The sequence below is a fragment of the Leuciscus leuciscus genome (genome assembly GCF_965113295.1).
Source record: "Leuciscus leuciscus genome assembly, chromosome: 4".
NCBI lineage: Eukaryota > Metazoa > Chordata > Actinopteri > Cypriniformes > Leuciscidae > Leuciscus > Leuciscus leuciscus.
Genome location: NC_138728.1, coordinates 21186691 through 21211026, shown reverse-complemented (window position 1 = coordinate 21211026; position 24336 = coordinate 21186691). Strand labels below are relative to the sequence as shown.

Here is a 24336-nt window from a genome sequence, read left to right as displayed (position 1 = left end):
TCAATGAGCTCATTGTTTCTGCCTTAAATTAATACATTGTTTAAATTAATACATTGTTAGCTTACTAACATTTTCTGTAAAGATGATTTGAAACTATTTGTATTGTGAAAAGTGCTAAATAACTGTGAATTGAATTGAATTTTAGAGCAAAACAAGTTTGTCAGTGGCTTTATAACATGATAACAGTTATTCCAGCAAACTAATTTACTAATGGGCAATCATTAATAGAGACCTTATATGTAATGAAATTCAGTCAAAACCTACCATTTTGATTAGTGGTGATATCTCTGTGTCATGTACATCATTCCCTTTAATGTTACCAGTTACAAGGTATTCGTAACACCACTCTTGCATAAACCGTGGTGCCGGTCCTCCTTGGGCAATGCTCACAGCAAATATTTGACCTGCAACTCTAGAGATATATATTGTTTTATATATGGACAACAGTTCTTGGCACTAGTATAGAGTGGTGTATTTGTATAAACGTCTGTGTGTAAGCACTGTATGTTACTTCAAATAAAGAAAATAAATCTGTAATTTATTTACTCTTGGGCGATTACAAAATGTCCTTTTTTTACAGAAAAAAAAAAAGATTCTGAGTAATGTCTTATCTGTTTTTGTGCATTTAATAAAAATCAGTGAGGTTTAAAACCCAACTGAATTGTATTATGTGGACAAAAACAGCTGAAACGTTATTTTGTGTTTTGCTTATGCAGAAGAAAGAAAAGTTTGGAATACCGTGAGGGTGAGTAAATGATTGAGAATTAATTGTGTGAATATGAAGCAAACTCAAAATCCAAAGGCAAGACACATACTTGAACAGCTCATTATCCAGATCATTCAGGGAGTACTTAGGCATTTTTCCTTTCTTAGCATCACCTTCAAAGAGACGTTTTTCAATGCCAGCAACCATTGCTAAATCCAGAAAAAAAAGATGAAATATTATTAGGCTAGAGAGGGGCATTAAAAAACTAAAAAAAAAAAAAAAAAAACACAACTGTGATCCTTTCAGATGCAGAAAGTGTATTTTTTTGAAAAATGAAATTTTAGGAATGTTTTAAACATTTCTACATGTCTACTACATGCATTATTAAATCAAACTACACACTGGACAGAAATTCTTTCCTCAGTGCCCCTGTGTCAACTCCTGGCTCTCCCAGGAAGGTGATTTTCAAGGGATTGACAGGGCTTCCTGTTTTTTGACGTTTCCACAGCTTCAGACCTCTCTCAACCATGTTGTCTCGTGACACACAGATTTCAAATGTTTTTGTGGTGTTTATTTGTGCTTCTGCATGACAAATCACATCCTCCTCACTGTAAATTTTTTTTTTAAAAAGAAGATATTTTTATGACCTTTGCAATGTACTGTTTTGAACCAAAGCAATGAACATAGTCAGGTTACCATGAGATATTATCCAAATCAGAGCACAGTAGTTTTTCTGGAACTCCATCTGGACTAATGTTAAAAAAACAAAGCAAAAAGATATGAATTCATGTATATACAGTTGTTTACTGAAACACTTCAGCAATAGTATAAACACATATTAAATAAATGTTAAACCAAAAAATTATCGTTGAGTTATGCATATAACTACTGTTCTCAGAAGGAGGGAAACGAGGTACAACAAATGACTATGGGATATCGTGCTCTAGCGCCATCTGCTGAAGACACCTTTATTCATGCCTGAAAGGCTAATGACGCATGACGATGTGGACAGGGCTACCACGTCATTCCCCTTGTTCAGTCCAGCTCTTCACCGAGCCTCCAACTGCGCAGGGCTCAGAGGTGTTATACCTTGTTTCCCCTCCTTCTGAGAAAACAGTAGTTACTGTATATGCATTAACTCATTCAGTCGGTTCATTCGATACAACACATGACTATGGGACATATATTCAGACCCAGCAAAGTTGCTCAACTAAATGTAAGGGACCAGCACCACAACACACCCCTTTATCAAGGGAGCGACGGCCCCTTGTTATAAAAACCCCCACGGTGAGCATGGACTGAGCTAACGTCACTGTAGTGTCATCTAGCTGGTGAACCGGACAAAGGTGCAGAGTGACACCCAACTGGCATCCACATGAAAATCTTAAACCGTGCCCATGACATTTCCATGCCTTCCTAGAGTGCACACACACCCCCTCCAGGCAGAACCAACTCCTTATATGCTATAGATATAGCTCTCTACAATCCAATGCGAAAGATGTGGTTTAGATAGCTCTGCTTCCCACTGGCCGAGTTGAAAAACATGGCAAAAAGCTGGTCAGACGAGCACATAACCTGCATCTGCCCAATGTACCTGCATACAACTCACACAGGGCACAAAGCAAGTCTTCCTCTGAGTCAGAGATTTTACAGGGGAGGCAACTCGAATGAGAGCGCACTCCTGACATGACTTTAGACATACAGCAGGTCCCTGCATAGGGAAAGACAGTGTCCTTAACAGCAATGTCATGATGCTCGCGCACCATGACTTCGCCGCCCAGCAAGACGCCACCAAAATCAGTGAAAGACCATTCTGCATCCAACAGAGTCCTAGGCTATACATGCGACAGTGCATCCACCCCCAGTGGGGCATTCCTGTCCATAATCAAGAAAACAGCAGGGGACACGTGTTTTCTGCAGACGCAAAAAGAACCACATTGGCCCTGCCGAAACCGATCCCAGATCTGCGCCACTTCTCAAGACTGCACACGCCACTCCAGGTCCACAGGTCTCCGTATTAAGAGCGCCCATGCCAATTGCAGCGGAGAAGAAAGGGAGTACCCCATGCCTGCTTATTTACCACACCACTGTCATATTTTTCATTTTCACTAACGCATGTTTGCCCTGCTGGGCCAAGTGTTTCAGCACCAGGAGAACTACTTCAAACAAATGATGTGACTCTTTTAAAGTGCAGTCGACCACTCTCTTCTTACAGAGTTTCTCTGATTCATTTGTTGTCACTACTACACATGACATAACCCTGCCCAGGGAGATAATTTCTGTCTAAGATTCAGGTTTCCCAGGGGATCTGGGCCTGAACGCACAACGGCGTTATTGACACATGCTTAAATGTCGCGTGGCATGCACTACTGAGTGCCCAGCACCTCCACAGCCTAACTTAGGTAGACAGCTGCAAAAATCCTCTGTCGGCTCTGCTCGGAATCTATCTCCAGACCAAGATATAACAGCCCCTTTTGAGATTTATCAGGAATTCCAGAGCTTGCAAATGGAAAACAAGTGCAAATGTTTGTGGCACTGCTTGTTCCCTGCTGTCTGCAGCCAGGAACAGTTTGCTGTTTGTCGCAAATCTAAGGTAGGGTGGAAGTAAAGGCCCTTTGCTGAGGAGAACACAGATTTTCTCTCTCAGTACTGGGGAAGCCCTCTTAGACACAAAAGTTGCAATTACTCAACTGAAACAGAGGGGAGCATGAAAGGACTATTCCAAACACACTGGACAGTGCTCATGAGTATACCATAAACACCCACATGCCATAGGACTGGGGTGAAAAACATATGTTCAGATATGTTTTATGATAAAGCTTAGTATCCATTTGTTAGTTGTGCTAAACTCAAGCTGAAAACTTTTCTTTTATGCCTTTTCCTTCTGGAGTAACACCGCACTCACGAACAACAAGGTGCCAGACAAACAAAACTGAAGATCTCAAAAAATAAATAAAACTGTCTGCACACTTGAATCCTTTCAGCAAATTTAATAGCCAATGCCTTTTCCTTCAACAAGAGTCCCCACCGTGGGTTTTCTTGTGAAGGTGGCGTGTTGGAACATTTAGTTTGAGAAAAGCTTCTTAGTCATTTGTTAGTAAAGCTAAACTTGTGCTAAAAGCTTTCTCTTTTCTGCCTTAGTTTCGACAAGAATCACTACCGTTGACTTTTCTTCTTGTGGCATGGTTTTCTTCTTGTGGAAAAAATGTGGCATGATGGTGTTCTAGCAGCACGGTGAAGAGCTGAAGAACATGGTTAATGAGGCACAAATAAAGGTTTCTTCAGCAGATGGTGCAAGAGCGCAATATCCCATAGTCATGTGCTGAACCGAGTGAACCGACTGAATAGGAACACTCAACCTCATGCCATTCAAGACCCAGAGAAACAACTTTTATGTTTTATTTTATTTTATTTTATTTTATTTTTATGAAGATTGTGTTTTTGGCACTGCCACATTTAATTTGGTCACTGTATACAGTTTAATGTAGGCCTGTTCATCATACAATGATCATATGGCTTCAGAGAACAATAATTTGTGGTGTTTTTAAGCTTTAAATGCAAGTCACTATTACCATTACCTTTCTCCACAAAAGCTGGCATGCAATTCTAATTCTGACACTGGAAATGTTACTGTGCATATTGTGCACTGGGCCTCAAGTACCTAAAAATTTAAGACAAAAAATATTTGAAGGGCCAATTTTGTAAAAGTAATTGATAATTAGCAATGTTCAATTTAGCTTTTGCTTGTGTACCTCCTGAGGGTGATGTTTAACACTGGATGATGTTGCATCATTGGAAGGTTTAAGGTTTTTACTTGAAGATGCTGCCTCCTCTATCAACACCAAATCTTCTGAGAGAAAAACGAATTATTTAGTAATAAAAAATAATTAAAAAAAAGTCTTCCTAAGGCTCAGAAATAAATAAGATAACGGTGCATGTCAATTTGCAGTGCATGTAAATCTTTGAAAATCTTTATTTTTCTTTGTGCTCATCAAACACTTTTCATCACAAACCCACAAATTTTGCTCTCTTTTTTTGCGGGTCTAAATCTTTGGCTTGCGAGTTGAAAAGTTTTGCTTGCGAGTGAAGCTGTTTCTCAGTGGACGGTCTGTACCCACCAGGATGAAAAGCAATTTATATTGGTCACTATCGACTGAAGTGGCAGGTTGGCCACGCCCACTATGTTTTCCCGCTTCCCATATACTGGGTAAGATAACTAATTTAATATCATAAACTCAGTGACAAGTGTACTGAATTATTCTCTCTACTTATGCTCTCCCATCTAAATACGTAACGTTGGCTAAACCAGTCTGTAGTTAGTGTTTCTGGTGAATAGATTTGATTGCCCAACTGTATAGATAGCTGCCAGAGCCCCCAATAGTATAGCTGCATATACCAGCGCCAGGTGTTCAGAGATGATAGATTATAGCTCATTGTCAGCATTTTATTTATTTTATATTTATAATCGATTATGAGTAATTATAATTTGGGGGCTAACTGTCATAATAATAATGCCTCAATAAAAAATGTTTATGGTCCTAAAAAACACTAGTTATTTTCTTTCAGTAAAATAAACACAGAAAATAAAGCAGACATAAACACATTTTAACTGGTAAACTTTGTTAGTCCGATGTAAAGTTTAGTCTAGACAGAATTAACATTCATGTAATTCATTAGTAAACAACTTACCATTAGGTGGGTCTTGTCTTTTTTCTGCAAGACAAAATTAAGATGACAATTATTACTAAATTCACCACTGCATGACTTAAAATGTAAGGTTTCTTAGTGACTCTAGTGTCACACCAAGATTCCTGACTTGATTTTTAGTTGTTTGACCCCTAGAGTGAAGGTATGCGTTCACCTTGGAAACTTCATCTTTGTTTCCAAACGCAATGACTTCAGTTTTGTCTTTGTTTAATTGAAGAAAGTTTTGACACATCCAACTGTTGACTTCGTCAATGCATCGGCACAGGGAGTCAATGGGGCTGTAATCGTTAGGCGTGGTCTCCTATACTCACATAATAACCTCTCCCATCTAAGTATGACCTGAACCATTTTAGGACTATCCCAGAAAGCCCCACCCAGTTTTCCAGCCTGTCAAGAAGTATGTTATGATCGACAGTGTCAAATGCAGCACTGAGGTCGAGTAGTACCAGCACTGATAATTTGCCTGAATCAGTATTTAAGCGAATATCGTTTATTATCTTTATGAGCGCTGTCTCTGTGCTGTGATGTGGTCGGAAACCAGATTGAAAATTGTCAAAGTATCCATTCGAGCTTAAGAATTTGTTCAGCTGATTGAAGAAAACTTTTTCAATGATCTTGCCTATGAAAGGAAGATTTGAGATTGGTCTATAGTTGCTTAATATGGTCTTGTCCAGATTGCTCTTTTTCAGGAGGGGCTTGACAACTGCAGTTTTCAGGAAGTTTGGAAAACTCCCAGAGAGAAGTGAGGTATTTACCACTTCTAGAAGATCTGCTTCTAAACTGTTAAACACACTTTTGAAAAAAACGATCTTGACTCCAACTCTAACTTCTTACTAGAGGCACTACAAGTATTTCCTAGATAAACACACATCATCAGCCCACAGAAATCTTTTAGTAACAATAGTTTGGATGCAAGCCTTCTGATTGGGTCACTGCAAAAAAATGGTTTTGTTTTTATCACTGCAGACTCATGCAAAAGGGGAAAGTTACCTACCACACAACCTCAGGGTCCTGAAGGACAAATTATTTAAATATCACTCTATTGTAGTACAATATATCATCCTTCTTGCTTCGATTAGTTCTAATATCACAACCTGGTAGCTGCACCCAAACTCTTGGACTCACCTTGTCGCAATTCCCTTTTTACAGCCTCTACTCCTCCTTTCTTCTCAATGAAGTCGAAAATAACCTTAGACGTCTCTTTGTCTTTGAGCTGGGCCTCAGAAATGCCACACATGTCAAACAACTGCTTTAGCTCTGGGTCCAGGTCATTCAACTGAGAAAAGACAAGAAGTGAACCATCATGTCAGGGTTCTGTCACTTCTGTCTAGTTCAATTCTTGGTTTTGTGACAGAGCTCTGACACTCCCGGTTTTGTCTCATCTTTGTCTGAGTGCACGGTTATGAGCGTGCTCGAGCCGTGCACTCACTTCTCTACATGCCTTGTTACGTGTGCGGGGCATGGTGTTTGGATCCCGGCACGTCGGTATAGTTTGGTTTTCGGTTCTGTGTCAGGATTCAGACATCCATGCTCCGCGTGTTTGTTTTCTGTTGTGAGCGCACAGGATGAGCTTACGCTCCTTCTTGTGCGCTCTGTCTTGTTTTTGTGAGCGTGCGGTTTCGAGTTCGCTCGGGCCATATGCTCGTCCACGTGTTTTGTGTATCACGCGGTTCGTGTTATATCGGCCGCGTGTTTTCATGTCATGTTTTGTCTGTTTTACACTAGCTGTGTGCTTTGTTTTGTGTGAACACGTGGCTCATGAGTTTTCATTAGCTGCGTGTTCATGTCTCATTTTGTGCTTGTGCTTGTTGCTTTGTCATGTTTGGTACCTGCCTTGTTTGCTCCCTATTTATTCTCCCTGTGTTTGCAGTCCTGTGCTGGTTCGTCGTCGTATGTACACTGTGTGTTTCCTTGCGGTCAAGGTCAAGTCTTAACTTTGGACATACAATATACTTCAAAAGTTTGGGGACAGTTTTTATTTTTTATTAATTAAAAATCTTATTCAAAAGAGACGTTAAAGACATATAATGTTCCAACAGATTTCTATTTAATAATAATACTACAAAATTTCCTTGAGCAGCAAATCAGCATATTAGAATGATTTCTGAAGGATCATGTCACACTGAAGACTGGAGTAATGCTGCTGAAAATTCAGCTTTGATCACAGGAATAATATATTTGTATTATTATATTTCTTTGTATTATTATTATTATTATTATTTACGTTTTTAATATATTCACATATATGTATTTTGGGTGGCCACAATAGTTCAGCACATTCTTCAACCAATGTGCTGCTTAAAGTTAATAATTATTTCCTCTGAAAATGAAAAACTTCCCAGCACTCCTGCAGATAGTTTACCAGCACAATCCCACCATAACCCAGAATAAATGCCCTTTATGTAATCTCTCATTCAGGGGAGTTCAAATTAAAAACTAGAGCACACAGATCTAATACTCACTGCCAGCTCAATGAGTGAAATATGATCCTTGATTTTTGGGTGAAGGATTGCTTTAGATTATGAAGATATACCCCCTGCAATCACTTTGTGTAAGAGATTACTTGAATCACATCCCGTCATGACCTCCTGACTGTGATGAAATCGTGTAAACAACTGCATTTTAAGATGACATGCATGCAACATCAAACATCACAACTTTATGCGTTTTGCAATAAATGCTAACATGCAGTGGCGGAAATACTTACATCAGAGCCTATGTTGGGATCCCATCCTACATGGCCAATGTGCCTGAAAAATAAATAAATAAATATATATTTCACTCATCTTTAACATGATTCCTGGAATACAGCCACCAGATTATTATATCTGGGATATATTAAAAACAAGTGTCCATCTGATTGCAATTCCTATCAGAACATAGTATTACAATATAGTACCTGGTATTAAGATGGGTTTTGGTTGATCGGATAATAAGCGTACAATGCTAAATACAGGTGTAAATGGGGTCTTAAATGTTTTGAACCTGTCCACTTTCGAGAAATTCCAGAGGTTGTTGAAAAAGCATTTGACCGGATTGCGTTCGTCGTGTAAACGCTTATGTGGTCGAATGTGTTTGAACAGCCATAAAAGACCATCTACTCTCCACCTACCGACTTGTGCAAACATTATGGGAAGCGCGCAAGCCAGACAGGATTTAAACTTTGTCGACTGAAGACCCAAGTTTGGTTTTAAGACGTACCAAGCACAATGTTCTCACGCCATTCCTGATTTATAACACACACTCACAGCGTTCTGCATGGTCTTGTGGCTGACCATTGTGTGAGACCATTAGATCGAAATATCTAAAAAAAACCATACATTTACCCTCCCCTCAAAGAAATCAGGACAGAACAGAAGTGGTTGAAAGTGGTTAAAAAAGACGGATTAAAATGGCAGGTGTAAAAAAACCTCGTCTACTTATGATCCGATCGACCAAACGCATCTTAGTACCAATTCCATGTTGGTTTGAACATAAAAGTGAACTCACTGAAAATTGTACGGGGTGCTGATTTCAGCTTTGGATATTTTCTTCTTATTTTGATAATTCTGATTGTTGATCTCTGGGTTTTTCATGTCCACCGTTGCCATTAGAAGTGTTGGTTCTGAAAATCCTGATGGTCCTGGAACAGTCAAAATCAAATAAATTTTTAAATTATGCATTCACTGATGCAATTAAACACTTTTTTTTTTAATTAATGTTTTTATTTTTTTTTATAGCCTGTTAAATGTCAGTGTCAAGGTAGCACTTTTTATTGTCTATCATGTATTTTTTTAGGTATCATACAAAAGCTTAAGCACTCAAAATTCATTCTGTGAGAACAGTTTTGAAATTGAGCATTATGATAACGTTACCTTAATAATGGTACTTTAAATCCTATTAGCGGATGCAATTTTTGTGATATCAACTTCAAATTTTGGAAAAAACGAAATAAATATTTTGTTCAGTATATTTTCTTTACAGTAAACTTAAACTTCTGTGAAATTTTTACACGTTCATGCTTTCACAATAATCGTCTTTAAAAAGAGACCAATCAAGTTCACATCAATGCTCAAAAGTGGGGATGATGTTTAGGTTTAATGCACTGAATATAATAAACTGCATTCAGACTAAACCGCCCAATGAAGCTTCTTTCCATCTTGTCCATTTATTTAAGTCCTCAGATGAACTTCACAAAACATCTCAGGTCGCAAACCTACCTGCGTCCTCGCACTCGACACTGAACGCAGGCGAGAGTAAAACCGACGGACGACAGCTCCCGCTAATGTCTCCACCCCTAAACCCATGTTCAGGATTTTATCCATCACAACACGTGGGTTCACTGTCTCGCAGGTTAGCCGCGGGGTCGGAGAACGGACCGAACAGCTCGTCCTGTTGAAGTAAGACACATTGCAGGGCAGCCTCCTAAATCCAAAGCCCCATCTAGTATCTTATCAGTTGGCGCTGACAAAAAGGTGGTGCAAAACACGATACAGGTATGTCTGATTCAGGCTGCTCTCACTTTTCTCTGCCAGCATTTGAAGGCTGCTGTACACCATAAAGTCCCGCCCTCTTTTAATCCCAGAAAATTATACACAACATGGATTTTTACATTACCGTTAAAGCCAGCAATAAGATACGGCAAATTTCCTGGGTTCTTATAATGTTTCATAAACAAAGTTCGGGAGCAGCACGTTCAAATAATCAATCCAATCAACTTGTCATCAAACAATTACCATGTCTACCCTATCATCATGAGAGGAAGCATATATATAATTATATTCACTCTGTCAACTCACCTAACATTCCTTGACAGTTTTCAGCATCCCTCCACCACCCCGACTCCTCACTCTTGGCTTGTTCTTTCACAGCCAGGAATACGGGGGGAGTACTCTGGGTTCGGGCCGAATACCGAGCCCGGAGCCCTCTCCTCGGACAGCACGCCAAATACGCATTTATTCTGTCTGACTTATTTGTAAGTGTGAACTCATGAAAGGACAATGAGGGTCCATGATGAGGAAACAGAACAATAATAATAGGCCTTTATCACACTTCCTATCTTCCTATTTTTGGTCGTTTCCCTATTATTCCCTACTTCTGGTCTCATCGCAACGCAATCAAAACTAAAGCCGCCTTTCCACTGCACACAACAAACATCAGCAGTTGGACTGGAAGTCATTAATTTTCCAATGGAGAGTAGTTCAGGATCTGCCTGGATTTCCGATCATATGCGACTGCGAAAATTTCTGATCCGATTTGAGCTTCGTATGCGTTGACATTTTTTTACTTTTGCGGCTAGACCGTAGACTTCCAGTTAGTCATAGAAAGCGATGGACAGCGGTCACGGCGGCATGCATAATGGCTAGTGTAAGCAGTACTTCACAAGTTCACACTCATATGAGAAGACAGCGGCAAAGCCGGTGTTAACACAGAAGTCACGGCAGCGAGCAGCCAGAGCATTTTATACACAACACAACGTCATCAATCTGGAAGTCGGCAATATTGGCGGGACTGAACATAAACAATGCCACTGAATTGAACGGACTCGCAAATTTTGCTGATTATTGCTGCTGAAAAATTGTTGTGTTTTGGTCTGTACTAATCTGTCGCACCGGGGAAAACATTTGGAGTTCTATAGACTGACAAAAGTTAAAGAGAAGAGTGCAAAAAACTGATGAAAGAAGGCGTTTGTGGTTGAGAGAGGCACAGCTCAGCTCATAAACCACATGTGTAAATGAAGTGTTGATTATGGCTAAAATGTTGAAGTAAAGTAGTTCACTATGGCTACGTTCACACTGTCAGTCCAAATCCGATTATTTTTGTATCCGATTGGAATCTGATCTAAAATGATGTCCACACTGTGCATCACCGCTCGGAGACAGGGAACTGCATATCATGAGAGTGAGTGAGTGGCCGAAACTGCTCCCTACTGTAAGGAAAGTGGACCGGGTGTAGAGCGTGAGAGGCTAGACTTATATCCTTTTGAAGGGTTGGGTGAGAGGACGAGATACCATCACCGTCGTCACGTCGCCACCATCGTCACCATTGCCCCGAGGGGAGGGGGGCCCACCAGTGGCTCGCCCCTGTAATGCCACGAGCAATATCCCTCCTTTGTTATATATATATATATATATATATATATATATATATTAGGGCTGGGGGAATTTAACGCATTAATCTTTGTGATTAATTTGAGATGTTTAAAAAATAAATAACGCAATTAACGCAGCACTTTTTTTTTTTGCCTCGTTTGAATGATTTCCTGTTGCAGCTGCTATTGAAAAGGACGAAAATATGCCGTCCCGCCCCTCCGTGTTCGGCGATCAGGCTTCATTCTCGCGCAGCTTTCATGAGCGGGTCTTTTCCGCTCCGTGTGTGCGCCGCGCTCTCAGTTCCGTGTGTGTGTGTGTGTGTGTGTGTGTGTGTCGGCGCGCTGCTGCGCTCTCTGCTCAATGTTCCGCTCCGTGTTTGCGCTGCACGTTCTGCTCTGTCGTTAACGGCCCAAACGCTCCAATCATGTACCGATCACGCACTGGAAAAGCAAAGTCTGCTCAAATAACGTGAAATTTCTCAGTAGTAGACTTCTGCTTGCAATAGCCCTACTGAGCTGGTATAGTCATGCTGGGCAACAATGGTACAATTACCTGCTCTGATCACATGCTCTGGTAATAGCTTTGTAGGACTATATTTTATTTGGATAATTAGTAAAAATAAATAATTAAAAAAAAACAAATAATAAAAAACCTTTTAAATTGATTATGTTGATTGATTATTGAAAAAGAAAAATATATTGATGTTTAATATTATTTTAATATAGGGCTATTTTCTGTTCCTTTTTTTTTCCTGTGTTGTTTAATTTAATTAGGTGATTCTAAGTTTAAATATTGATGATTACAAGCTTGGGGAAATGCAATTAATTGCAATTAATTACAGCAAATTGTGCAATTAATTAGTTTATTTTAATTTTTTATCGATTCCCAGCCCTAATATATATATATGCAATTTTAATGACTAGAAACATTTGTGAATGAAGACTAATGAAACCTATGTTTGTAATGTTTTTCTTTTTCTTTTTTTTTTGGGATTGTGTGGTTAATATAACCTGGACATTTACAACCTGACCCAAGATTTTTTGTATTTCAGCCTGTTTTTTGAACCAACAGGGCTAGGTTTGGATCTGGGAATTTGGAGGTCTAGTTTTGGTGTAACTTAAGGTCTTGACTATTGAATAAAGGTTCTGACTAGAGGCATTACAAGTATTTCCTAAATTTACACACATCATCAGCCCACAGAAATCTTGTAGTAACAATACTTTGGTTGCAAGCCTTCTGATTTGTTAAAAAGAAAAATTATGGTTTTGTTTTTATCACTGCAGACTCATGCAAAAGGGGAAAGCTACCTACCACACCACCTCGGGGGTCCTGAAGGACAAATTATTTAAATATTACTCTATTGTAGAACAACATATCATCTTTCTTGCTTAGATAAGTTCTTATATCACAACCTGGTAGCTGCAAACAAACTCATGGACTCACCTTGTCGAAGTTCATTTTTTACAGCCTCTACTCCTCCTTTCTTCTCAATGAAGTCGAAAATGACCTTAGACGTCTCTTTGTCTTTGAGCTGGTCCTCAGAAATGCCACACATGTCAAACAACTGCTTTAGCTCTGGGTCCAGGTTATTCAACTGAGAAAAGACAAGAAGTGAACCATCAACAAATGACTGGAAAGAATCAAAATACAAATCAAATCTAAATCAAATCAGAATTAACTTCTGCTTCTTGTGTTGCAGTCCTCCTCATTTGTAAGTCATGCTTTTGTAGTTCATCACATTAACTTTGAACATACTGTACATTATTATTCAAAGGTTTGGGGACAGTTTTTCTTTAAATTAATTAATACTTTTATTCAAAAGAGACATTAAATATGTATAATGTAAACATATTTCTATTTAATAATAATATTAGAAATTAAGCAAATCAGCATGTTAGAATGATTTCTGAAGGATCATGTGACACTGAAGACTGGACTAATGATACTGAAAATTCTGCTTGGATCACAGGAATAAATTAAGGTTTAAAATATATTCACAAAGAAAACAGGTATTTTAAATTGTATTGATATTTCACAATATTTACTGTATTTTAGATCAAATAAATGCAGCCTTGGTGAGCCGAATAGACTCAATAACATTTTTATTAAATCCCACCAACCCCAAACGTTTAAATTGTAGTGTATTCCAGTAGTCTTCATTTTGAACAGTATATCTATTTTTTCTTTGACTAAATTTCACTTTTTGCGCAATGTTTTGCTCGAAAACGTGCTTGTGCCATCTTATTTTAAAACAAATGTGGCTTTGTTTTCTCATTTGTTATTGTCATTAATTACTCACCCTCATGTCGTTCCAAAACCGCAAGACTTTACTTAATCATCAACACAAATGAAGATATTTTCGATGAAATATGAGAGCTTTCTGTCAATCCATTGGCAGCTATACAACTGAAAATTTGACGCTTCAAAAAGTTCATAAAGAAATCATAAAACGAATCCATATGAATCAAGTGTTTAGTTAAACATTTTCTGAAGAGACATGATCGATTAAATTAAGCTTGGAGGGATAGAAATCTCTCAGATTTCATCAAATAAATCTTAATTTGTGTTCCAAAGATTTTGTTCCTATTCCAAAGCCGAAAGTCTTACGGGTTTGGAATAGGCTTGATACAATAGTCTTAACACTGTTCAGCTGCAACACCAGTTACATCACTTGCCCACCACCCCACCGTCGTTTAGATCAAAATAATTTAGTTCAGTTAGAGAACAGACACTACAATTAAAAACTGCACGTGTCTGCTCAATGCAGCGCGAGCCGAACGAGAATCCCAGATCAGCAGCAGGAGCCAGATTTCATTTAACACGTAACGAGAGTCACTAGCGACTGCAAGACGATGGAAGAAGATTTTGTTTCAAAGCGAAATGTAAAAGTGCCCATTGGTAATATGTTGAATCTATACCCAGTGCTAATAGTGAACCTGCAACGGATTAGTTGTGTTTTTCTAGTTGTTGTGTTTTTCATTAAGAATAATAATGAACCCACTTTTTAAGTAATTGCCACCCTCAAGTTCAGAATTTTCAGTTCATTCCATTTTACTCAAATTAGCAATTTAAAAGCGAGGTGCAAAAGAGGGAAAAACTCCAATCTCTCCTAGGACCCCTGCAGATTCATGGATTTCATCCGGTCCCTTTCCACAGGTGTATTAATCAAGCACAATGCAGTCTGCATTCATAATAGGTGCTTGATTTTATACACCTGTGGAAAGGGACCTGATGAAACCCATGAATAGTTTACCAGCACAATCCCACCATAACCCAGAATAAATGCCCTTTATGTAATCTCTCATTCAGGGGAGTTCAAATTAAAAACTAGAGCACACAGATCTAATACTCACTGCCAGCTCAATGAGTGAAATATAATCCTTGCTTTTTGGATGAAGGATTGCTTTAGATTATGAAGATATACCCCCTGCAATCACTTTGTGTAAGAGATGACTTGAATCACATCCCGTCATGACCTCCTGACTGTGATGAAATAGTGTAAACAACTGCATTTTAAGATGACATGCATGCAACATCGAACATCACGGCTTTATGCGTTTCACAATAAATGCAAACATGCAGTGGCGGAAATACTTACATCAAAGCCTGTGTTGGGATCCCATCCGTCATGCCCAAGGTGCCTGAAAAAAAAAAAAGGCCTTTTAAGACACACAAGCAAAAACATTCACCAAACACAGCTCAGAAACTGAAAATGCATTAAAAAGAGTTTAAAGGACATCATCAAACATAAACATGGTCATGGTTAAGGAGGTCTCATCCCTCTTTAACATGATTCCTGAAATAAATCTGTCTGGGACATATTACATAGGATTAAAAAAAGTGTCTCTCTGATTACACTTATGACAACATAGTTTATACCTGGTATTAAGATGGCTTTTGGTTGATCGGATCATAAGTGGACAACGCTAAATACAAGTGTAAAACGTTTTGAGCTTGTCCACTTTCAAGCATTTCCAGAGGTTGTTGAAAACACATTTGACCAGATTACTTTCATAGTGTAAATGCTCATTTGGTCAACACCACCTCCGAAACTGATCTTAAATATACTTTGGGAGTGCCTTGTTTGATAACTTTTACCTCTACTTTACATACTCTGAGGTCTGGGATGGCATTTACCACAACCCCTGTAGGTCATTCATTTCTCTTGAGTGATGCATGTTTTAGAAATTCAAGGCGTTTCACAGCTTGGCACCTGTTATTAGGTGATGCTTATAAGGTTTGAAGGGCAATGGCGCAACCCATGAATTAGAGTCATTCATGTAGACATCTCTGTCCATAATGTCAGGGAATACTCTGTTCTCAATTGACATTCCTACTTTGTCATCATGGGGAGTACTTTGGAATACACTGCTGCCAAGTTCCACTGCATCAAAAACAGCTGTAGCAACATTGCTTTTAGGATTGTAATGCAACACTGTGTTGTCAAACTTCACTTTCACATATTTGCTACTTATACATGGCGAAAGGATGGATGGACGACCATTACCCAGAAGATCTAGACATTGCCCGAATGGCGCGTTATGAGGTCCCGCTGCACTGTTCTAGAACCTTATGTACTCGCAGTATGTCTTGGCCGTGAAGCCAAGACATACTGTCTTGGTTTTTGATCCATTCCCACAAATTTCAGTGCATTTGGATATCACTGACAAGGAATCAATTGTTGGTTGCTCCCTGTCCTGGTCTTCAGTCGAGGCACATTTGCTAACTTTTCAAGGTGCTGGACCTGGATGTAAGGCAGTGGGATGCTGATTGCTTTTACATTCTTTACATTGTACAAGTCTATCGCAGTTGTTGGTAAAATGGCTGGATGATGCATAGCATCTGAATCAGATGTTCATGTCTTTGAGGTAAGTTTTCCTCTCTTAAGTTTTCCAGCTTTGGCATTGTGATTGTGAACTGCTTAGATTATCCTAGCTTGTTCAGAGGATGATGGCCAAAGCCATTTACAAAACAAATTAAGCTTCTCTGTGGCTGTGAGATTCAAATCTTCAGTGGCACTAAGAAAGGATGGCTTCCAAGCCCAGTAATTTTTTGGATGATTATCAAATTTTAATAAACCTAAGCTTACCATCTCAAGCTGTAGTAGATATTTTGCTAGGTCCATCATAGTTGAAGGGTTTGCTTGCCACTAACTGGACTGGAAATCATTATGCTGGAATCTTGCACCATGTGGCCTATTCACTTTAGTAGTAGGGTTCTCTTGGAGAGCTTACAGTAAGGGTATTGCTAATATAATTCCAGTTAGTGCTCTGTTTTATAGGATGTTGAGCAAGTGGATAAAAACAGACAGATTAAAACACCAGGTGTAAATGGAAATGTGTCTCCCTCAACTACTTTTCATCCGATCGATCAAAACGCATCTGGGGCCCTATTTTAACGATCTGAAACGCAAGTGTCAAGCGCAAAGCGCAAGTAACTTTGTGGGCGGGTCTCGGCGCTGTTGCTATTTTCCCGGCGGGATAAATGACTCTTGCGCCCGACGCAAATCTAAAATGGGTTGGTCTGAAGTAGCTTCATTATTCATAGGTGTGGTTTGGGCGTAACGTGAAATAAACCAATCAGAGCGTCATCTCACATTCCCTTTAAGAGCAGACGCGCTTTTTCCATAGCGGATTGCTATTGTAACGGCGGATTTGCCAGGCGCGAGTCAGGAGCGGTTCACAGCCAAGGAGAGCAACGCTCTCGTCACGGCCGTAAAAGAGAGAAGTTACATTGAAATGGAGAAACCCACCAAAAATTAACTTCGGTTAAACAGGCGTATGATAATTTGGGTAAATGTGTAAGCTAGATGTATGCTTTTATAATAAATTGTCTATCTATCTATCTATCTATCTATCTATCTATCTATCTATCTATCTATCTATCTATCTATCTATCTATCGTAATAATGTATGATTTGCAAAAATGAAAACTGCTGCTTCTGTGTAGATGAGAGAATCAAATTGTATGCGCGTTGTGCACACGCTACATTGATTATGGCCAAGCATGCGCCCTTAAAATAGCATATGAATAACATGCGCAACGCGCCACTGACTTTAAACTATTTTTTCCTGGTTAGTGGTGCAATTGTTTTCTAAACCTGCAAAATAGCATGAAGGAACGTTTGCGCCGGAAAACACCTCCTCTTTGCGCTGAACCGCCCCCCGGGAGCGCAAGTGTATTTCCTAACTTCCTAGCTTCTGTGGAGGGAAAAGTCCGCTTTGCGCGGGTGCAAAATAGGAATGATACATGCGTCGCTGTACAAAGTCACTTGCGCTGGGTGCAAGATAGGGCCCCTGGTCTTTTATGAGAAAACGTTTCCCTGCCATTGACTAGATTTTCCAGCTATCCATGTTATCACTGTTATAAGGTAGGGGGTATTACTCGTCTATTACACATCTCCTGAATGAGTACTGAATCTCCAGATCAAAACACAGGCAAAGAAGAAGCAGAAACAATCGATAGCATATAGCAGACACATATGAAAAATAACGCGATCATCAACATTAAACAGTATATAAATCAAAACTGCCTAACATTAATGAATGAAATGTCGATCCAGAGTTACTGGACTGTGTAGCTTTGGGGATGTTGATGGACTCGATCTAGTCCATCTATTTTTTGATCATCGTACTGAATCTGATCCTGAAGTAGTCTTTGACAAAAACACGATTTTCTCAGCTTTTTACTCAAAATGTTGTTTTTATGAAGCTTGTTTTTACCCACATTTTTGTTTAGTTTTTTTGTTTAAAAGCAGATAAGTCTGTTCTTTCTATTGATACATTGCATATTCAGATATTCATAGGCTATACCACAAAATATTCTGGGGGCCATAACAATTTTGTGAAAATGACCAAAAACACCTGAAAATCAATACCAATTCCAAGTTGGTCTGAGCTTAAAAGCAAACTTACCGAAAATGGTTCGGGGTGCCGATTTCAGCCGATCTCAGCCGATTTCCTGAAACAGTCACAATCAAAACATTTTTTAATTATTCATTGACTGATGCGATCAAACACTTTTTTTTTTATTATTAATGTTTTTTTTATTTTTTTATAGCCTGTTTGTCACGTTTAATGTTTGTGTTCATGTTATGTTTGCCTGTGACACCCAGTTTGCCCATGTGTTTCATTGATTTTATCCCATTTAACCTGTTATCTTGTTAATTACTCGTTAGTTTATTTGCCATGGCTGTGTCTCGTTTCCCTGATCTGTTAAGTGTATTTAACTATACAGCGCCCGCTATATAGTTAAATATATATTAACTATATATTTTACTATATATGCCATACTGTACAGCGCCCGCTAATGTCTCCACCCCTAAATCCACGTTCAGGATTTTACCCATCACCACAAGTGCGCTCACACTGTGTCGCAGGTTAGCTGCGGAGTCAGAGAATGGACCGAACAGCTCGTCCTGTGGGAATAAGAGGCATGGCAGGGAGGAGCTAGGCAGCCTCCCAAATCCAAAGCCCCATCTAGTGTCTTATCAGTCGGCGCTGACAAAAACGTGGTGCAGAACATCATCTCTAAACGCATGCAGACATCCACGATGCAGGTATGTCTGATTCAAGCTGCTCTCGCTTTTCTCTAGCAGCATTTGAAGGCTGCTCTACACCATAAAGTCCCACCCTCTTTTAATCCCGGCAAATTATACACAACCACTGGATTTTTACATAACCGTTTATTTACATAACTGCGATTTCAAGTAAACTGCAATTAATCGTGCGGTCCTAATCGCAACCCAATCAAAACTAATGGCTGAATCCTCTCGCTGGTGTTACTGCAGCGTATCCGGCTACTCTAATTCTAAACAACGAGACCCTTACCTCAGTTTTCACGATTTCTCGACACAAAAAGAAAAAAGAACATAACCGTTAAAGCCAGCAATAAGCTGAGGCAAATCTCCTGGGTTCTTCTAAGCACAATAAGGGTCTATGATGAGGAAACACTACAATTGAGAAACATCGAGAAACCCTCCATGCAAACATTCTCTAATTCTCACAAAGGCTGCATTTATTTGATCAATAGTACATTAAAAACAGTAATTTGGTGAAACATTATTACAATTTCAAAAGAACTGTTTTCAATTTTAACATCTATAAAATGTCATTTATTTCTGTAATGGCAAAGCTGAATGTTTAACAGACACTACTCCAGTCTTCAGTGTCACATGATCCTTATTATCAATTATTATTGATGCTCAATTATTAAAAATGGTTCTTATTATTAATGTCCCCAGTTTTTTCCTGCTTAATATTTTTTTTCTGGAAACAGTGATGAATTTTGTTTTTCAGGATTCTTTGATGAATATAAAGTTTAGTGTTTAATATAAAGGTAGTTTGTGACGTAAGAAACACTGTGTCTTTTCAAAACCGTGTATTGTTTTCACTGCAGTTTTAAGGAGAAAATACTTTGAAATGGCATTGACTTGTGATTTAGCACATGGTTTGGTTAAAGCATATTAAAAACACTACATAGACATAATTGATTTTCACCACAGGGGGTCTTTAATAAAAAAGGGGTAATTGCTTTCTTCTTTTTTTGTTACTCTAAAGCCCCTTTCACACAGCGCTTTGAACCCGGGAAATTGCCGGCAAATTGCCAGATTACCTTCTGTGACAAAAAGCAAACACGACCCCGGATTGATGCCGGGATCGATGCCGTGTTGGGGACCTAGTAACATTGCCGTGTTCAGTCCCGGAACGCGCGCTGTGTGAACAAAAGCCGTAATAATGCCGTGTCGTAGTGATGACGCTGAAGCGCGGGATCGTTCGCCAGATGTGAAACGGTAGGCCTACATAATGCGCAAGTTTATGATTGAATCAGAGAGAAAAAAATGCACAAGCGTGGTTTCTCGAGAGAGAAATCGTAGCTCATAAGCAAACTTAGACGCTGCTGACACATTACAAGTCACATCGATGTCACGTGTCTTTACGGGATTTTTACGGGTTGTGTGTGCTCTGATTCCGGAAAATCACTGGCAGTGTGAATGAACCAAAATCAAACGAACCCAGGTCAAATCCCGGGTCACTTTATCCGTGTATTTTCCGGAATCTATGTGAAAGGGGCTTAAGTTTTGGGTCTTACTTACCCCAAACATGTGAATGGAAGTGTACCACAGTTTCCAAAAAGGTAGCACAACAACTGTTTTCAACATTGATAATAATCAGAAATGTTTCCTGAGCAGTAATTCAGTATATCAGAATCATTTCTGAAGGATCGTGCTGTGTAAACAGCAGTTCTCTTACGAGAGTCCTCTCGTACTGCGTTTTGTAAAAACGCTACGGGAAAGGTCTCTTTTCACGAAATACTGAAGCAAAAAATTATCCTTAATTTTCATACATGTAAAGCGCGTTGCGGCAGTGCTTAGCTATGGCGAGACGGCTCGCTCGCTCATTGGCTGCTCTGCAGCAACTGCATAAGCCTATCGAGCGAGGCCTGAGGTGACGTCAGGCCAATGAGGACGCTTCGCGCCCTCCTAGCCATTTCCCGCCGAGACGGGTGTGGCTAGCCTCTATATAAGGAGCTCGAGAAGGCTGATTCACTTGATTTTCATCTCTTCAGCGAAGCTCACGCATCGCTGGATCACGAGGAAGCACGCGTCGTCTGATGCAAGCACTTCAGCGGGACGAGCCCTCGAAGCAGCTGGCCAACGCCGCCTTCTACCGCCGTACCTGCTGCGCTTTCCGACGCCATATCCTTTACATTCTTGTTCTTGTGTGTGTGTGTGTGTGTGTTCGCTTTGCAACACTCACCCCTAAAAGAGCTGCGTCTTTTTCAAGATGCCTTCAAATGCAGCGCTCGCGCTCGCTGACGGCGAAACGCCTTCACTCCGAGCCAATTGCCTACGGTGACTCTGAGGACTCGCCGGGCATCCTTTCCGAGGCTGCCCTTCCTGGAAGCGGATGGCGGGATTCGTTTTTCTTTACGTTACAAGAAAAGCTACCCTGCCTCTGCACGCGTCATTCACCGGCGAAGGAGAAAAGAGCGTTCTCACCGTTGGTCGGTCTGACCTCTTTTCTCTCACATTTCTCAGTTCCCTGTTAGGCGACTAGAAATATTATTGCAGCAAGTGAGTCTGTTATAACACACTTGCCTGCCAGCAAACGCCGAAGAATAAATGTTGACGCCGCTTTCAAAAGCCTGTATCCCCCTGTGGCTCAGTGGTGGAATTATAGGTTTTCCACATGGGAGACCGGAGTTCGAATCCCGGTCTAGCGGCATATATATTTATGCCGCCAATGCTTGCTCTGTCAGTCCCCTGAAGGCGACTGCAGAGATGCATTTTGCAGCCAGCGAGCGCGTAGTACCCGCTTGCCTGCAACCGAACACCGTTTCTACGGTTCCCGTGCGTCACTGGCGAAAGGAGAATGGAGGGTTTTCAGCCCCGCTGTAGCTGGGCGATATCCACTCTTCTCACATTCTGGCATTTTGCAGGCGAAAATGCAAATCACTCTGTTTGTTCCCCGAGAGGCAACTGCAGACGTGTTTTTTGCTGCCCACGAGCACGTGGTACATGCCTGCAAGCAAACGCCAGTGTGGATAATACTCGCGCTGACATTGTCTATGTATCTTCACTGTGGTCCAGTGGTAGATTCTTAGGCTTTCGCGCGGGGGATCCGAGTTCAAATCCCGGGTCTACCGGCAGAAAATATTTATGCCGCCGAATGCAAATCACTCTGATTGTTCCCCGAGAGGCAACTGCAGACGTGTTTTTTGCTGCCCACGAGCACGTGGTACATGCCTGCAAGCAAACGCCAGTGTGGATAATACTCGCGCTGACTTTGTCTATGTATCTTCACTGTGGTCCAGTGGTAGATTCTTAGGCTTTCGCGCGGGGGATCCGAGTTCGAATCCCAGGTCTGCCGGCAGAAAATATTTATGCCGCCGAATGCAAATCACTCTGTTTGTTCCCCGAGAGGCAACTGCAGACGTGTTTTTTGCAGCCCACGAGCACCTGGTACATGGCCAGACTTCTACCGAAGTCCCGGCCATGGCCGATGATGCTATATGTGTAGAGAAGATGCCCACTGCCTAGTGCCCATCCCTACACACTAGCACAGCCCTTCACACAGAGCCCGCGCTCATATATTCGACTCGGGTCGATCACGCACACAACATAGTGAACGTGCCCACTGCCTAGTGCCCACAAACACTATGTTCTGCATGCCTTGTGGTTTCTGTAAAGACGAAACCTGTGTGCATTCACTCTGCTCAGGCAGACAGTGCACTCGTTGCAGTAACTGTGCCCGCGCCCACACTTACTCACGGCCATTATATGTCCTACGGGACTCGCCCAGCCCTCCTTTGCTCGGTTAAACACCGCAGCGGGGTCGAGCGCAGGCATTCTGTCCACTGTGATCAGCGCGCTTCCCCCTAGGGCTCGCGCACATAAAATCGACTCAGGTCGATTGCGCTTCCAACATAGTAAAAGTGCCCACTTCCCAGTGCCCACGAACACTATGTCTCACAGATCACAGGCTCTCTGTGAAAACGGGACCTGTGCGCGCTCGCTCTGCTCAGGCAGGCAGCGCGTCCAAAGCAGTGAATGTGCCCGTTTCCTGCCCACATTTACTCGCAGACAGCATGAGTCCCACGAGACTTTCTCAGCCCTCCCTCACTCAGTTAAGCACTGTAGTAGGGTCGAGGACGAGCGTTCTGCCCGCTGTAATAAGCGCGCTCCCCGCCTCGAATGTCACAGGCGTAACGCCTATGTTATTGCGCCCCGAAGCACCTCTGTTGCAGAACAGAGCGTGCTTCGCATCCAACCCTTAGCCAGCCATGCAGAGGCATGGGCAGCGCTTCCAGGGGTTTCGGACTGGGTGCTAGACATTATAAACAGAGGCTTCTCGCTACAGTTTTGTCGACGCCCTCCCCGCTTCACAGCGCGCGCCGAAACTATGGTGACTTTAGGAGTAGCACACCTACTTCGCGCCGAAATATCAAAACTGATGAGCAAAGGGGCGATAGAGCATGTATCCCAAGCTCAAAGCGAAGGGGGGCTATACAGCAGATACTTTATAGTCCCCAAAAAGGACGGTGGTATCAGACCCATACTGGATCTAAGACGGCTGAACAGAGCATTAGTGAAACGCAGTTTCAAAATGCTCACGACCAGCAAAATTCTCGCGCATGTTCGCCGAGAAGACTGGTTCATGTCGATAGATCTGAAGGACGCGTATTTTTAAATACAGATAGCGTCATATCACAGGCGATACTTGAGATTCGCCTTCGAGGGTCAGACATACCAGTATACAGTCCTGCCCTTCGGCTTGTCCCTGGCACCTCGTACATTTACGACATGCATGGACGCAGCGCTCGCTCCTCTCAGACTCAGAGGCATGCGAGTGCTGAACTATTTGGACGACTGGTTGATCCTAGCTCAATCACGATCTCAGCTCGTGGAGCACAGAACCATTTTACTCGATCACCTCGAGAATCTTGGTATCACGGTCAATTGGGCGAAGAGTTCACTGAACCCCAGTCAAACGATTTCGTTTCTGGGTATCGTTCTGGACTCGCAGTCTATGACGGCGCGGCTGTCGCCACAGCGTGTGCTGCACATTCAGCGCGCGGCGAGGTCTTTCCGCCGCGGCGTTTTCACCCCGCTCAGGAAGTTTCAAAGGATGCTGGGTCTCATGGCCTCAGCATCATCAGTTCTCCAGCTGGGCTTGCTCCGCATGCGCCCGCTGCAGTTCTGGTTGAAAGCGCGAGTACCGCGCGGAGCGTGGGTGTCCGGCCGGTTACGCCTCAAGATCAATCAAAGCTGTGTGACAGCCCTGATACCTTGGTTGGCGGACGGCTGGTACCAACACTGCATGAAAAGTGGGATTTTCGACAGTTACCGGC

General features: G+C 41.3%; 1 protein-coding gene across 2 annotated transcripts in view; it reads right to left on the bottom strand.

Moving 5' to 3' along the window:
* LOC309497162 (uncharacterized protein) overlaps positions 1 to 24336 on the bottom strand; it is a 121821-nt gene that overhangs the window by 4711 nt on the left and 92774 nt on the right. The window contains exons 13-22 of one of the 2 annotated variants that reach the window (XM_082167382.1): positions 8903 to 9035; positions 8121 to 8163; positions 6539 to 6689; positions 5396 to 5419; positions 4459 to 4556; positions 4285 to 4367; positions 1403 to 1456; positions 1109 to 1314; positions 816 to 915; positions 265 to 412 (exon numbers count right to left, since the gene is read on the bottom strand). In XM_082167382.1, coding sequence (XP_082023508.1) covers positions 265 to 412; positions 816 to 915; positions 1109 to 1314; positions 1403 to 1456; positions 4285 to 4367; positions 4459 to 4556; positions 5396 to 5419; positions 6539 to 6689; positions 8121 to 8163; positions 8903 to 9035 — 1040 coding nt within the window. The remainder of the gene's footprint in view (positions 1 to 264; positions 413 to 815; positions 916 to 1108; positions 1315 to 1402; positions 1457 to 4284; positions 4368 to 4458; positions 4557 to 5395; positions 5420 to 6538; positions 6690 to 8120; positions 8164 to 8902; positions 9036 to 24336) is intronic. The other variant, XM_082167383.1, reaches the window with a different exon arrangement.